Genomic DNA, 17,481 nt, shown 5'->3' on the forward strand with positions numbered 1-17,481 from the left:
CATAACCAAGTGAAAAAACTCCATACACTCTGTTTACAATGTTTTCCAAGTTAAGGTAATGAATCCTTTAATCTTTCCTCTTATCTTGTGAAATACTTGATTTTGCTTAGTCTCTTTATAAATAAATGAAATAAATCACCTGTCTTATTCCCCATAGAGCTATCTGCCTGTCTTATTCACCATAGGTAATGCTTCTTTAGCCCTCTGTCTTTTGGAAATTGATGGACTGCTGATCTCCATCCTTAGCCATCAGCAATAGCTGAACTTGCATTTAGTGGTAATTTTGCATCATTGAGGTGAGAGCACAGCAGACAATGGCCACCATCTTAAAATTCTAAACCCTAAATGGTATATGATTGTTTGCTTGAAATTATGTGAGCTCTGTAATTGATTTTTCTAAGTTGTGTTATAACCTGAGTTTCCAGAAAGGAAACTGCTTTCTTATGCCAGAGATCAACTGGCTGGGGAAATCATTCTGGGGGGAAAAAAGACCAGAAAGGAGTTCTTCTAGATGCCAACTAAAGTCAAATCTGTAACAGCCTTTCTTCTGGTAGTCTGACATCATGGAACTGCATGTTGCCAGAAGGCAACACAAGCAACTTAGTCTCTTTTTCTTTAATTATATAATGATGCACTCTTTAATAAACATTGTTTAATTCATTAGGAAAATAATAACTGAATAGAAGATTAAAATATGAAATTTGAAAAATAAAGTGAAATCTCTGTATTACAATGAAAAATACATGTTATTTTCTCAAACTGCATAGGGAGATCTGTTATGTTTCAGATTTCTTTATTTGCAAATGTAGATAGAAAACTCGATTTAGATGTATTGCACATATGAAATACATTTAACATGACTGAAAGAGTTTAAAAAGATTGTGTCTTTCAAATTTAGTGACTTACAAAATAGATATTATATTCCATTTAGATTAGTTATTATACTTTATTTTTGTTTTTAGAAAAATGAACTCTGAAGAAAATTGTATTCTAAATATGCCATTACATATGATAATATATTTAAATCCATTTTAATTATAATACTGCAGTATAATTTTATATTGTTTATTTCAGTTACATGGTGATGCATACTTTTGGACGCAGGATGGTTTATCCAGGTGCTGTCAAATTATTGCAAGCAACTCTTGGTAATTGCATTATTCCATATTAATTATTTCTCTTATTATTTATACAGTTGACCCTTGAACAACACCTGGGTTAGGGGTACCGACCTGTGCGTTGTTCGAAAATCTGCATATAACTTTTGACTCCCCAAACACTTAAGTACTAATAGCTCGCTATTGACCGAAGCCTTACCGATAACACAAACAGTTGATTAATACATAGTTTGTAAGGTATGTATTCATTACAATAAAGTAAGCTGAAGAAAAGACAATGTTATTAAAATAAATCATAAGGAAGTGAAAATACATTTACAATATTGCTCTGTATTTATCAATATCATAAGTTTACTTCATCTGTTTACAAGGTGAATTGTATGTCTGTCAGTACCAACATCAATATTGTCTTATATGATACAAAACACTGTAGATTTTATACATATTACTAACATTAGACATCAAAAATGAAGATAATGTTAATGTGAAAAAGAAATCATATTGATTTAGAGGTATAACGATTCATACGTGGCTGGTCTGAAAAGTTCTCGGATTCAACCATAAATGGCAACATTATTGGCAAGATTTTTTTTTTTTATTATTCCTAAGTTGGTACATCTGTCAGAAGCATTCATGGGAAATTGCAAGTCATTCTATCAAGTAGTTTTTTTATACAGCTGTCTGAAGCAAAAGTGTTGTCTGTATCCCTTGAAATGGATAAAATTGAGTATCGTGCGGTTATAAAATTCTTTGTACGGCTTTGGACGGTTTAACTTCAAAAGAAATTCATTCAAAGTTCATAAAAGTTTATGGCACTCTTCTCCTTCGTTTTCGACAATTCAGAAATGGGCTGCCGAGTTTAAACGCGGCCATACCAGCCTTGAAGATGATCCACGTGAAGGACGTCCAAAATGTAACAACACCAGAAATCAATTGATCGGAGCATGATATGGTATTGGATGACCGGTGAGTCAAAGTGGATGAAATTGCTGAGACTATAGGCATTTCAAAAGAACCTGTAGGATATATATGTTGCATGAAGAATTGCAAATGAAAAAGCTTTGTGCAAGATGGGTGCTGTGTATATCAGAAGCGCACTTACATGAAAAATCTCTGAACAGTGCTTGAAGTGTTTTAATAAGAATAAAACTGATTTTGTGCATCAATTTATTACTATGGATGAGACTTGGATTCACCATTATTCACCAGAATCCAAACAGCAGTCAAAACAGTGGACAGAAGCCAGTTGTTCAGCTCCAAAGAAGACAAAGTTCGTTCCATAAGCAGGAAAGGTCATGGCATCAGTGTTTTGGGATACTAAAGGCATTTTGTTTAATAATTATCTTGAAAAGGCTAAAACAATAACCAGGGAATATTATTCATCTTTTAACCAGAGTAGACAAAAAAATTCATGAGAAAAGACCGGTTTGCAGAAGGAAAAAATCATCTTTCATCAGGACAATGCACCTACCCACAAAGGTGTTTTGGCAATGAGAAAATTAAGGGATCTGCACTATGAATTGTTGGAACATCCAACCTATTCCCCAGATTTGGCTCCCTCTGACTTCTATCTCTTCCCAAGACTAAAACTCTTCCTCGCTGGTCAGTGTTTTTCTTCGAATCAAGAGGTGGTATTTTGCAAATCTTACTAAGAACCACTACAAGGATGGGATAATGGCACTGGTGCATTGCTGGCATAAACGTATTAGTCTTAAGGGAGATTATGTTGAAAAATAAGAATAGTTTTGAAATTATAAATTTGTTTTTTCATTGTTACACCAAGAACTTTTCAGACCACACATGTACATTCATAACGAGGAAGCAGCAGTAGTATGATTGCTTTATGGTAGTCTAGTGCAATCGATACAACTGATTCGTGGTAGTCTAGTCTATATACTAATGAATAAATTGTTATAATTTTTATGCTAATTAATTAATTTATCTAATTAATAACAGTTATTTTATGCAGTTATGATTTAATACTGCATCATCACGTTTGTTTATATTTCTTTCAACTGCGAATGGCCATGTATGGTCTGTAAGTGTTTGTGTGCATACGTTTTGATAAATTTTAACTTTTTATAATCAACGTGTGTATATTTTATGGTAGTAAATGATAAAATAGGCTAGTATTTACATATATTTTATGCATTCATGACATCTTCTTTTAACTCTTTTTATAGCCACTTCTGGCAATAGGTGTCTCCCAATCCTCTCCATCTGTTTCTATCCCGAGCTTGTGCCAAAAGTTCTAATTGTTTTTCTTATATATTGTCTGACCATCTTCTTTGAGGTCTTCCAGCTGATTGTTTACCTTCATATGGCCGCCATCCAGTAAAACTTTTGTCCATCTATTGTCCTTGAGTCTTGCGATGTGTCCCGCCCATTTCCATTTCTTTTGAAGGATGTTTTCTACAATATCTAAAAATTTTGTTTTAGCTCTAATTTCTTCATTTTTGATTTATCTCTGAGTCTTGTGTTTAGCAGACATCTTTCCAGTCTTCTTTCTGTTTTTTTTTTTGCATTTTATCTATTATTTTCGTTTTATTGGCCAGGTTTCTGCTCCATATGTCATAGCTGGCAGTACACACTGATTGAACAGTCTTTCTCTGTTCTCAGGTTTTATTTTGTTGTTTAAAAATCTCTTCAATTTTCCAAAAGCTGCTCATCCCATTCCTATTCTTCTTTTCACTTCTTCCATGACTGCTTGTTTCTTCATTGTTAACAATTTTCCTCAGTATACATACTCATCTACTATTTCAATTTCTTTGTTGTTTACCTTAATAATGTTGTGTCTTTCATCATATCCTTTTCAGTTTATCGTTAATTTGGTTTTCTCAGAATTAATGTATAATCCTATGATTTCTAATGATTTTGTTCTTAGATCTTCTATCATTTCTTTTAAATCCTTCACATTGTTTATAATATTAAGAATCTAATCTGCAAATCTTAGGTCAGTATTAATGGAAGTAAATTTTAATTTACTTCCATTAATACTGACTCCTTTATTGGACCATTTGAAATTGCTCAACATATGTTGTAGTGTTAATGTGAAGAGTTTGGGAGAAATGGTATCTCCTTGCCTTATTCCTTGATTTATGTGAAATTTTTTGCTTATTTCATTAAGAATGATATTTGATGTAATATTTCCATAAATATATTTTATTATGTTTTTCAATGCCATAATCTCCAAGAGCTTCTAGTATTGATGTAGTACTGATGTAATCTATGAAGGCTATATCTATACTAGATATAGCCTTCATAGATTTTAAGAAAGCTTTCTTAAAATCTATGAAGGCTATATGAAGAGAAAGGTTTTATCCATTGCATTTTTCAATAAGCAGGTTTATTGATTGCATATGATCTATTGTACTGAAGTTCTTTCTGAAACCAGCTTGTTCAGAGGATTGTATTGAATCAAGTCTTCTTTCTAATCTGTTGGTTATAATTCTAGTGAAAATCTTATAAATGTGAGATAAAAAACTAATAGGTCTGTAGTTTTAATTTTAATTTTCTTCATTTTTTTTATGCAGTAAAATAATGTTTGCATTATTCCATATTTGGGATGTTTCTCCTTTTTTCGATGCATTTATTGAACAGGATTTTCAATTCTTGTTTGAAATGCTATATGAAGAGAAAGGTTTTATCCATTGCATTTTTCAATAAGCAGGTTTATTGATTGCATATGATCTATTGTACTGAAGTTCTTTCTGAAACCAGCTTGTTCAGAAGATTGTATTGAATCAAGTCTTCTTTCTAATCTGTTGGTTATAATTCTAGTGAAAATCTTATAAATGTGAGATAAAAAACTAATAGGTCTGTAGTTTTAATTTTAATTTTCTTCGTTTTTTTTTTATGCAGTAAAATAATGTTTGCATTATTCCATATTTGGGATGTTTCTCCTTTTTTCGATGCATCTATTGAACAGGATTTTCAATTCTTGTTTTAGAATATTCCCACCTTCTTTAATCATCTGTATTATTAAACCATCCTCCACAGTGGCTCTGTTGTTTTTCATTTGTTTTAATGCTTTTTCATTTCAACGATTTCCAATGGAGGTATATCTCCATTGTTCTATTTTTCTAATCTATTTTTTTCTGTTGATTCTGAAATTTTCTTTCTATCTTCACTTTTATACAGATTCATGTAGAAATTTTTTGCTTGAATTCTGTGATTTCTGGTATGCTAAATAATTTTCTTCCATTTTGGTCTTCAAGAGATATAATAATATTCTTTTTTCCAAATGAAAGGTTATTTCATAGAATTCTGAGGTTTCCATTTTCATCAATGATTTTTTGATCATATCAACCTTTCTTTTTTTAATATCTTCTTTTATATTTATCCTTATTACCTTATTTATTAATGTTATTTCAGTAGTTCCTCTTTTCCCTTCTGCAATCAATTGTTTTCTCTTTTCAATAAGGTTTATTGTTTTTTCTGATAGTTTCTTGGTCCAGCTCCTTTTGTTTTCTTTTAAATGTTGTGCAGATTCAATAAGAATATTTCTTATTTTTTCTTCTTCCTGGTCAATGCTTATTCCTGTATTTGATATTGATCTTGTGGCTTCCTTTCTTTGAGAGGGTTGCAGCTGATTACTAGGAAGATAGTGACACAAGGTGGTTTCCTGTTGCCCCCTTCCTTGCCATATTTTTATGACTGTAGCCTGTGTGTTCACGGGTCTGGTTTGCCTACTTGCCGGATGAAAAACCTCAGATAAACTGGCAAGAAAAACCCTGCTGTCCACGCCCAAGACCGGCTAACTTGGCTATGGCTGAGGAAAATCCTTAAGCTCTTCACATCGTCGATGGGAATCGAACCTAGGACACTCCTTCCCCAGGCATATGGTTGTGAAGTGCAAAGCCACTCGGCTAACTGCATGAATGTATTTGATATACAGGGTGTTTCAAAAAGAATGACCCGATTTTAAATAGTTATATTTAATAATGAAAATGTGGTATGGTTACAAAATAAATTACCAAGTATGAAGTAAGGCCTCAAGTTTCACTCACCACAAATACAAATGCTCAATGTGCCCTCCACCTGCTGCACGGACAACATCAAGCCGATAGCTGAATTCATCCCAAACATGTCTGAGAGTGTCTTCTGTCACGGAATTTACTGCAGCCGTGATTCTGGTTCTGAGCTCATCCAAGTAGCGGGTAATGGAGGAACATAAACACAGTCTTTTATGTATCCTCATAAAAAGAAGTCACAAGGTGTGATGTCTGGAGATCTTGGAGGTCAAGAGTATAATGCCAAGTCGTGGGGTCTTGTGTGTCCAATCCAATGCTGACGCAATGTTTCATTTAGAAACCGACGAACTTGGAGGTTCCAATGTGGTGGTGCTCCGTCACATTGAAACTTGTATATTTTCTTTAAGTTTCTTATCCCTGTTTGTGTAAAGTGTTTCAGCTTTTATATTTTTTCTTTTTTGCTATACAGCTCTCAGCTTTCACTGGTATTTCTATTTTCCCTCTCACCATTCTGTGATCAGAGGTGATGCCAATATAGTTTAAAACACTAACATCCCTGAAAACATGAGTGCTTGAAGACAGTATGAAATCTATTTCATTTTTTGTTGTACTATTTGGGCTCAAACAAGTCCATCTTCTGTTGGGTCTCTTCTTGAAGAAGATATTCATAGCTTTGAAGTTAATCAGTTGCAAGAAGTTCATCAGCATGTCTCCCCTTTCATTCCAAAAGCTGATCCATATTTCCCTACACATGTTTCATTATAATCATCATCATCAAATTCCTGCCATGTACCCTCAAGGGGTGTACAGGATATGATAGTACTACATGAAAAAAATTACATCATTACTAACTTCCTATCTACAATTTTCCTCCAAATCAGTCTGTTACTTGTCAAGACTCCAACATTATCAGATCTTATATTTCTGTCGTCTAAGGCACTTTGTACCGTATCAATCCACCTATATCTTGGTCTTCTTCTGGGTCGTTTTGCTGCCAACCTGGCAGAGAACACTTTCTGTTCTCTGCCAGGTTGGCAGCCCATTCTGTTTAAGTGACCATACCACCTGAGATTAGCTCTGCTAATGCATTCCTGGATATTTATGTTTCATTATCATCCCTCTTAATTCCCAATTTCTAGTTAAAATCTCCCATTACTATAGTATATTGACAATTGTCTTCATCTATTGCTTTTTTGACATCTTCATAAAATATTTCCATTTCGTCATCAATTTTGCTTTTTGGGCTATAAACCTGTGTTATTTTGATATATGATCTCTCATTAATTTTTAATTTGATAAAAGCTACTCTATCAGATAAACCTTTATAGGTGGATATTCTATTTGAAATTCATTTGCTTACAAGAACGCCAACTCCTTTTGATCTTGAATTTTCTGGTCCTTTCCAATAAAGTGTATTGCCTGAATGTAGTGTGAGAGTTTTCCCTCTTTTCTTTTAACTTCTGATAGTCTAATAATGTTCCACTTTATCTTGCTCAGTTTATTTTTAAGTTCTTCTATTCTGTCCTGAGTTCCCAGTGTTCTTAACTTATATGTTATTAAAGTTAGAGAGTAGTATTTCCTTTTATGGTATTTTATCTTGTTTGTGAATTTATTGTTCTGTTGAATTGTTTTCTCTGCTTCATTGGATTCTACCATCCAAGGGTGGTAGAAGGCAGTACCGTCATATTGTAGGGAAGAATTGATCAGATCCGGTCTTTGCCCCATTTGTCCTTGGGCAGTACAGCCTTTCTGTCTTCTTTGTAGCATTTGGGAGATTGATGGTCTAATTTCCCATACTGAATGTCTTGGGAAATGATATTTTTCTGCTTCTGACAGCATTTTAAAAGGCTGTTCCTAACATGGAGACAGATGCCTATGTGGCTGCTCTTCTGGAGTACAGATGGCACTGGAGGAAGTTTGAAAGAACGAATAAGATGAAATGAAATAGTAAAATAGAAAAGATTCACTCTTAGCCCTCTACTCTAATAGCATTGGGGGGAGCAAGAAGAAAAGAAAGAAAGAAAAAAAAGGGGAGGGACAAGTCTATAGATAATATAACAGATGTATATTACGTGAAGTAAGGCATGGTCCAGTATCAGGTACCTCGGGTTTGCCACTTTCATACTCACTAAAGTGAGCCCTTGAGGATATTTATAAACTATGCAGTTCGTCTATGAGTTTTTCAAATTGTCAAAATCTCCAAAAAAATTTTCAATATATTTATTCAAAAAAAAAAAAAAAGCCACATATAAGTGGACCCAGTTCAAACCCACGTTCTTCGAGGGTCAACTGTATTTACATGTTTATCATCATCAGATTCCTGACATGTACCCTCAAGGGTGTACAGGATATGATAGTACTGCACGAAAAACTTACATCATTACTAACTTCCTATCTATAATTTTCCTCCAAATCAATCGGTTACCTGTCAAGACTCCAACATTATCAGATCTTATATTTCTGTCTTCTAAGGCACTTTTTAATGTATCAATTCACCTACATCTTGGTCTTCCTTTGGGTCTTTCTCCTGCCAACCTGGCAGAGAACACTTGTTTTGCTAATCTTTCCTCTCCCTTTCTGTTTAAGTGACCATACCTGAGATTAGCTCTACTAACACATTTCTGGATGCTAACAATGTCAAATTCTTTCCTAATATCCTTGTTTTTTAATATGATATTACCACTGATGTCCCCTAATCCAAAGATTACCCCTAATCTTTCTCAGGACTCTCATATCTGTGGTCTCTAGTCTTTGGTCAAGTATTTTATTTCTAACCCAGCTCTCAGATCCATAAGTTAAAACATGGTTTGAACACTCTTGTATACATCTAATTTAGCGTTTTGACAAATTTCTCTCTTATTCCATATAAATTTATTCATTTGACTTCCTACCATAACAGCTTTGTTGATTCTGTTGTCTATTTCTATATTTAATTTACCATCTTCACTAAAATTGTGCCTAGGTAGCTGATATGTTTTACTTGTTCTATAGGTTCTCCATTCATAATGCGGTGTTTTCATTGTCTTTGTCTTGTTATTGCTGACTTTCATACCATATCTGTTACAACAGTTATTCAATTTAGTCAGATAATCTTGCAGACGTGTACCAGATTTATTAGAAGTATAATATCATCTGCATAAAGTAAAGAGCTGAGATTAACATCTCCAATTTTGATATCAGGTTTAATACCACTTTTCTTCATAATGTCACTCATATAGATAATGAGTAACATAGGGGATAATATATACACGTCTGACACCGATTTGACATTAAACCATCTTCATTCAATTCTAACTGCTTACTTACAACTCAAATAAAGACTATTTCATTGGTTATCATCCCATAAGCACTGAATAGTGAACACTACAGTGATCCATTAGCCAACCATCTCCACCCATATCTGCAGGAGGTCAGAAAAGTTGGGGATCTTAACAACTGAGTAGAAAATGAATATTCAGAAATGATATTCATGATATGTTTTAATGATATTCAGAAATGTTATTCAGAAATGTCGTGAAAATTTGGAGAAAAGAACAATGCTAATAATAAAGGTCAATACCTGTTGGCATTCTATTCAGGATATGGACTAGTCATTATTAACACCATGGTCCAGCATAAAGATGTGCACAAATTCACATGAAGAGAATACAAGTAAAGTCTTGTTCACTGTGTTGTTATTGAAGGTGATATTTTCATGCTGTTTTGGAACATGAGTATATGAGGAATTTGAAATAGGAAGTGATCACCATTTAGTTTTGAGCAGGATAAAATCAAATATCATATTAAAAAGAGGTGTGTAAGTAGGTTTTTAAAAAGAATCGGTCTGGCTTCTTGCATAGGTGAACTGTAGAACCAAATATACAAATATTATGCAGGAAAAAAATAGAGTTCAGAGACAAGAATCAAACGTTGGTGATTCATTAGCAAATCAAAACACTCATTGAAATCAGAACTCGTGGTAGACTCAGGAAGAAGAGACAGTCAGTGGGAGGGGAAAAAAAAAAAAAAAACCAAAGTTCCTAGTAAGTAAATCAATATGTTTTAAAATAAAGTGGGTTTTATTTTGTTCCTAAATACATAAAAATAATTAAGCCAACTAGTTTCTTCTGGATTAAAATTACATAAAATTAAATACAATAAAGGCAAACATGAACTGTAACATTATTAAAAAATAAATCATGTAGGAACCATTACAATATAAGCTGAAAACGAAAATACATGAGTCATGGTACGAGTTAGCTTTTGTTCAGCATTGTGTGCAGATAGTTGACTGAAAAGTTGAAGTCTGACATACAGAAAGATCTGATAAGTGATTTCCAAATATTATGAAATATTAATTCTTGGTTCCTATTAAGTGTGTCTTGTGAAAAGATGACTATCATAGATTCTTTAATGTTGTTAGCAGTAAAGTTTTCTGTGTAAGGCATGGCGCTCTTATTCTACTCAATGTTGCAGTATGTGTGTGTGGGGGGGGGCAGTCCCAAATTGTCTTCTCTGTTATTGATGTCTGCAATATGTTTTTCTGTCTTATTTCAAAACTTCCAGATGTCTGACCTGTGTAAGAAGGACCACATGAGCATGGGATATTATAGACCCCAGGATGTGTTGCAGAAGGGGTTGTAGTCTTTAGATGATTGCAGTAAACCCTACAGTCAAAATGGGCTTGAAAGCCACTCTAATGCCATTGAGCTGTGAGGAGATAAGCATTCTTGATAGAAAGTCTGCCATTGTAAGGGATAGAAACTGAAGTCCTATACTGAATGTCAGGATTCTGGTTTTCATTTTCCCACACACCCACCACAATATTGAGTGGACTAAGAGCTCTATGCTTTACACAGAAGGTAACTTTACTGCTTGCAACATAGAAGAATCTACTATGGTCATCTTTTCACAAGACATGCTTAACAGGAACCAAGATTAATCATGTGTGATATTTGGAAATTGCATATCAGATCTTTTTGATACTTTTCAGCCAGCTATCTGCACACAATGCTGAACAAAAAAAGACAACTTGTACCACATTTCCACATTGTTTTGTTTTTTAGTAATGTTATAGTTCATGTTTTCTTTTATTGTATTTATTTTTATGCAACTTTAATAGCAAAGAAAGTCACAAGTGCTAGTGGCAAAAACTAGTTAGTTTCATTATCTTTCTATATTTATGATCAGTATAAAATCCAGTTTGTATTATTTTATAATTATACTTATTGGTCGAAAGTCTCCATGACCAATATAAACCATGTTCTGAGAGAACAGAGAAAAATATAAGAAATCAAAGTAATGCATAAAAGCAGAAGGCTTTGGTTAGAATGTAGAAGAGAAATATCAAGAAGGTGGCAAAATGTTGTGGAAGTTATTGAAGAAAACTTAGAAATGGAGGAAGGAGTGCTATAAAAAGAATCAGATGATAAATATGACATGAAAACTGAAGATATTCTAGGTATCTGATAATTACTTTGATTTTGGAAATAATGTAGATTACAGTAAAACCCACCCCATTCTGTACATTACAGGGATATTAGAGAAAAAAAAATAGTGTTACCCTTAAATTCCCTAACAAAATTGAAAAACATATTCAACACCTTCTGTCCTAATACATTTTCATATCCCCACCCCCACAGTGCTCCCTAAGGTATACTAATCCAGTGCTCCTGTAACTTATATTGGTGAACCAGACATATGATTCCAAATCGGGGGGGGGGGGGGGGGGGGACATAAACGACATATCGCATTTATATTTTGTTAAAAGGGGCTTCTCTGATCACACTCTTAACACTATAACCAAATTGATTGGAAAAGAGCTTGTTCCTTACATCATACTAAAACTTGATATGAACACAAATTTAAGGAAGCTGTAAAATTTTGATTAGCTATCTATTATTTTGATATTATGATTAACTGGCTATTAACTAAACAATAAATGGTGATACCAAAAATTTCCACGAATATGGATGGCACACATTCAGTCCACATCACTTCTGTTTCATGTTCTCCATGTTTTGAATTCTATTGCACCTTCGTATTCCTTAAACATCTAACCATTGTGATTATCACTTTTTTTTTTTATGGCTGGGTAATCATATGAGTTACCATTTTGATGCCAAGATGCATTGGAAATATAGTTCATCGATTCTTTCACTTGTAAAAGTCTGGAGTGTATAAGAGTGGGAGTTATTAACTTGTATCTTGTTGAGCAAAGGTTATTTGTAATGAAGGTGCTAAAATTGTTTTTAATCGCTTTCTGTGTGTTTGTTGTAACTATCAAAGTTAAAACTTGTCCATTCAACTGGCCTATTAGGCTATTAATTGCACAAGGTTATTTCACCATAAATCACATCATCCGCATCACTTAATTTCTGTCAGTCAGATTGGTAGGTTTGAGTAAAGGCATTATACAGTAGATGGTCGTTATAACACATCCTTGGAGACCAGAGGAATAGTCTTGATGCAAGGTTCAGTGTACTGAATTTAGGGGAGAAAAAAAGACTGGACCCTTCTCCATTCTATTCCTAGGAAATAAATACCAGAAAAAGATGTACACATTCAGTTAGGCAACTATGGCCTCCTGAACTTATCTCATACACCAATCTTTACCAGATCTGTTAGATAGGTTGGGACATTTCTTTAATTCATTATAGTGCATCATTTTGTAATGGTGTTTGCTATAGTGAGTATCTTCTTTATTTGTTTATACATGTTGTCATTAAATGTAAGAAAGTCAGCTAAAATTGAAATCTTTCTATTTGGCAATCTTTTCCGAGTTTGTTTTTGCTGTTAAGAATTTTTTTTGTGTGTTTAACGACTGTAGAATGGTGGAATGTTATGGATATAAAGCCCTGATTCAGTACTTTTTTTTTAAAGGAAATAGTAATTTTAGCTTAGAGACTTAACCGTTTACTGTTTAAACTAAAATTTAACAACTCTTAAAAGCTACAAATTTGTTCTACTCTAAATATTCTCCAAATTCCTTAAAAGAAATAAATTAATGTCAAATAACCAATATGATGGCACCTTAGGATAATCGGGACATGTACAATCGAATCACACTAATTGCAACTGTTTCCTTTTTAGCCAAATTATTTATATTTTTAAATTGGTTTAAATTGGTTTTAAAATGGTTTGCCTTAACAGGCACAAAATACATAACACATACTGTTCCCAATCCTTCAGACACCACTGCCTCACGACCCACACATGACAACTCCATCAAAAATCTGATACACCACATCCTCACACCCAACAAAATCACCATCCTAAACAAAGGACTTAACTTCGCGATATCCCCTAAATATGTACTGAAAAAAGATATCATTATTAAAGTCCAAGCGAAACTTGGAAATGACCCAAACAGAGACACAATGTTCCAAAAAATAAACAACATTATAAATAGCAAAATAATAGTGAAACCCAACATTACTCCCAACTTACAAAGAGCCCTATTGTTGGATTCTGATTATGTAGAGATTAGAGTAATTATTATTTGCTTCAGAATCCAACATGATCTTCCATCACAAAGGCTAGACTTTTAAATATTATTTAATGTAAACAACTTATTTTATAAATTAATATTCATATAACTACCTTAATTTTGTCTAATATTTAATTATTTAATCAAGATATATGTATTAATAATGAAAAGTGTATTAAATATTATTAAGCTATTTTAATTATTACTATGTTAATATTATAAGAACTTGTATTTGATAATTTAACTGCGCATTATTTGAAATGTAAATATTCTCTATTTATTCCTGTTTGTAAAGTTTAACGTTATGTAATAGCTCAATTTTATTATATTTTGTTTTGTTGTCATGGAAACGTATGTAAGTGAGCAAGCACGTTTTGGAACACCACGTAAGGTTTATTGAAAAGAGTTTTAGAAAGAGATCACGAGAAGAATTTAGGCGGGAAAAACGGATATAAAAAACGAGGAACGCTGGAAAAGGGAGAGCATTAGAGATTTATAAGAGAGAGATTGGCATCAGGTTGGAATCGGAGCATTCGGCATTCGAAAATCACAGTGCGGTAATAGCGAGTCGGCAAATCACTCAAGCAGCTAAATAAAGTCTACTAGTCGAGAGGCGGTTAGCTAATAAGTTGTAGAACAACAATTATAGCTACGAAAAAAAGGCTGAGAGACTATTAAATAGACTAGAGACACTTGAGTTGAGATTAAGTTTCAGCGCCGACCTTTCAAAAACATACGGAACCTTGAAGTATAGTCTACTTGAAGCATAGAGAATAAGTAGAGGCTGTGAAAATTGAAGTTTAACGATAGTTGCATTCAGAAGTATAGTGCTTAAAGAATTAATTGAATGCCGGAGGGATGAACAACTGTGCATATAAAACCTAAAGTTAAGGAATTATTGTATTGCTTTATTTCATGAGTGATCGGTAGCACTTTATGCAACAACGTTTGTTTATGTGTATTGTGACCGATGATTAATTCAGTTATTGCTTAGAAGAATTATTTTAATGAGTGCTGTTTACTGTTCAAAGTGTTTACAGTTATAAAAAGTGTTTACGTATAAGTAAATGAAGAAGAAAAGATTATCGGTAAGATTATTCCAACCTTAATATTTCTGTACAGAGAAGTGTGTGAGTTTCATCTTAGAATTTCCGGATACTAACAGTAACTATTGTGGAGAATTAGCCGAAGTGTAAAATTAAAAGTGATTGTTTGTGAAGAAGTGTTACTGAAAATTTTATTGTATTTGGAATTTAAGGAACTGTAAGAAGACTGTAAAGTAGAGATAACAGAATTACCATTGTCTGAGTTTGCATGACTGTATTGCCAGGAAGGCTGAAGTGTTTCTAATAACTTAATTAGTGATTTGAAGTTAAGTGTAAAATTTGTGATTTTAAAATTAAATGTTTGTTTTTGTTAATGATAAGTTGTATTTTGCCTGAATCTCTTTTACTGCACCATTCATAAAATATTCGAACCAAAGCGGGTGAATTAAGTTAAATATACTCAGCCAGTATATATATTAATAACATATTAAGGAGAAATAGTTGAGGGTAGATTTTTCTTCAATTCTTCAAACAGTCTTCTCACAGTTCCTTAAATTCCAAATACAATAAAATTTTCAGTAACACTTCTTCACAAACAATCACTTTTAATTTTACACTTCGGCTAATTCTCCACAATAGTTACTGTTAGTATCAGGGAATTCTAAGATGAAACTCGCACACTTCTCTGTACAGAAATATTAAGGTTGGAATAATCTTACCGATAATCTTTTCTACTTCATTTACTTATACGTAAACACTTTTTATAACTGTAAACACTTTGAACAGTAAACAGCACTCATTAAAATAATTCTTCTAAGCAATAACTGAATTAATCATCGGTCACAATACACATAAACAAACGTTGTTGCATAAAGTGCTACCGATCACTCATGAAATAAAGCAATACAATAATTCCTTAACTTTAGGTTTTATATGCACAGTTGTTCATTCCCTCCGGCATTCAATTAATTCTTTAAGCACTATACTTCTGAATGCAACTATCGTTAAACTTCAATTTTCACAGCCTCTACTTATTCTCTATACTTCAAGGTTCCGTATGTTCTTGAAAGGTCGGCGCTGAAACTAAATCTCAACTCAAGTGTCTCTAGTCTATTTAATAGTCTCTCAGCCTTTTTTTCGTAGCTATAATTGTTGTTCTACAACTTATTAGCTAACCGCCTCTCCACTAGTAGACTTTATTTAGCTGCTTGAGTGACTTGCCAACTTGCTATTATCGCACTGGGATTTTTGAATGCCGATTGCTCCGATTCCAACCTGATGCCAATCTCTCTCTTATAAATCTCTAATGCTCTCCCTTTTCCAGCGTTCCTCGCTTTTTATATCCATTTTTCCCGCCTAAATTCTTCTCGTGATCTCTTTCTAAAACTCTTTTCAATAAACCTTACGTGGTGTTCCAAAACGTGCTTGCTCACTTACATACGTTTCCATGACAACAAAACAAAATATAATAAAATTGAGCTATTACATAACGTTAAACTTTACAAACAGGAATAAATAGAGAATATTTACATTTCAAATAATGCGCAGTTAAATTATCAAATACAAGTTCTTATAATATTAACATAGTAATAATTAAAATAGCTTAATAATATTTAATACACTTTTCATTATTAATACATATATCTTGATTAAATAATTAAATATTAGACAAAATTAAGGTAGTTATATGAATATTAATTTATAAAATAAGTTGTTTACATTAAATAATATTTAAAAGTCTAGCCTTTGTGATGGAAGATCATGTTGGATTCTGAAGCAAATAATAATTACTCTAATCTCTACATAATCAGAATCCAAAGAGCCCTATTATCTTTAAGAAAGAACCCAGCTGACAAAGGAGATACTGTAGTCATCATCAGCAAAACCGATTACCACAACAAAATAACGGTCGTCTTAAACGACCAACACACCTACCAAAAAATCCACAATGATCCTACCCCTGACCTCATAAAACAAATCAACAGCACCCTACACACCTTAAAAAGCCAAAACAAAATAGATAAAACCACAATGAGACACACATCCCCCCCCCCCCCCCCCCACACACACACACACTCTACACGGATCCCATATATGTACGGGAACATCAAAACCCACAAAGACGGTTATCCGATACGACCCATAGTCCCCTACAAGAGCACCACCACAGCTACTGTATCAAAATTTGTTGCCAAACTCATCAAACCACTACTAACAACGTCTATCTGTATGATCAAAAATATGGACGACGTATTCTGGAAAATAAATAGCACTACTCCATCCCATGATGACATCCTCACCTCACTAGATGCAACTTCATTATACACCAACGTGGATGTCTCCAGAACATTAGCCATTGTACACACACTACTCATAGAGGACCACACACACACACAAAAAATTAACACCAAATGACATCATTAGCTTGTTCAAACTCACAATATCCTCCAACTTCTTTAAGTTCAACAACTCCTTATATGTTCAAATTTTCGGTCTCCAAATGGGCCAAAACATCAGTGGACATCTATCAGAATTATTCCTGGCACACATTGAATCACTTCTACTCCCCCCCCCCCCCCCAGCATCACCTTTTATGGCAGATACGTGGGCGATATTCTATGCATTGGTAAACCCTCACACATCTCCGCCTTACAAACATCCCTCAACGATTATAGCAACAGACTACAATTCACCATGGGAACAGAACAAATCCATCAATTTCTTAAACCTCACATTAATCAGAAGCAATAACAAGATAGCTACTAAGATATTCCACAAACCCACACATATCGGAAACTACCTCCATTCAATTCATACAACCCATATTCCGTTAAAAATTTAGTCAGCCTATCACAATTTATCAATGCTTACAAATT

General features: G+C 33.5%; 1 protein-coding gene across 2 annotated transcripts in view; it reads left to right on the forward strand.

Annotated features, from left to right (window-relative positions):
* Positions 1 to 17,481, forward strand: part of LOC150103921 (phosphatidylserine lipase ABHD16A) — a 304,831-nt gene that overhangs the window by 120,256 nt on the left and 167,094 nt on the right. For both annotated transcript variants that reach the window (XM_090396602.1, XM_090396603.1), the window contains one exon: positions 1,075 to 1,148. In XM_090396602.1, coding sequence (XP_090252728.1) covers positions 1,075 to 1,148 — 74 coding nt within the window. The remainder of the gene's footprint in view (positions 1 to 1,074; positions 1,149 to 17,481) is intronic.

Source organism: Typopeltis vanoorti, chromosome 8 (assembly GCF_054136105.1).
Source record: "Typopeltis vanoorti isolate ZY-2024b chromosome 8, IOZ_Tvanoo_1.0, whole genome shotgun sequence".
Lineage (NCBI taxonomy): Eukaryota > Metazoa > Arthropoda > Arachnida > Uropygi > Thelyphonidae > Typopeltis > Typopeltis vanoorti.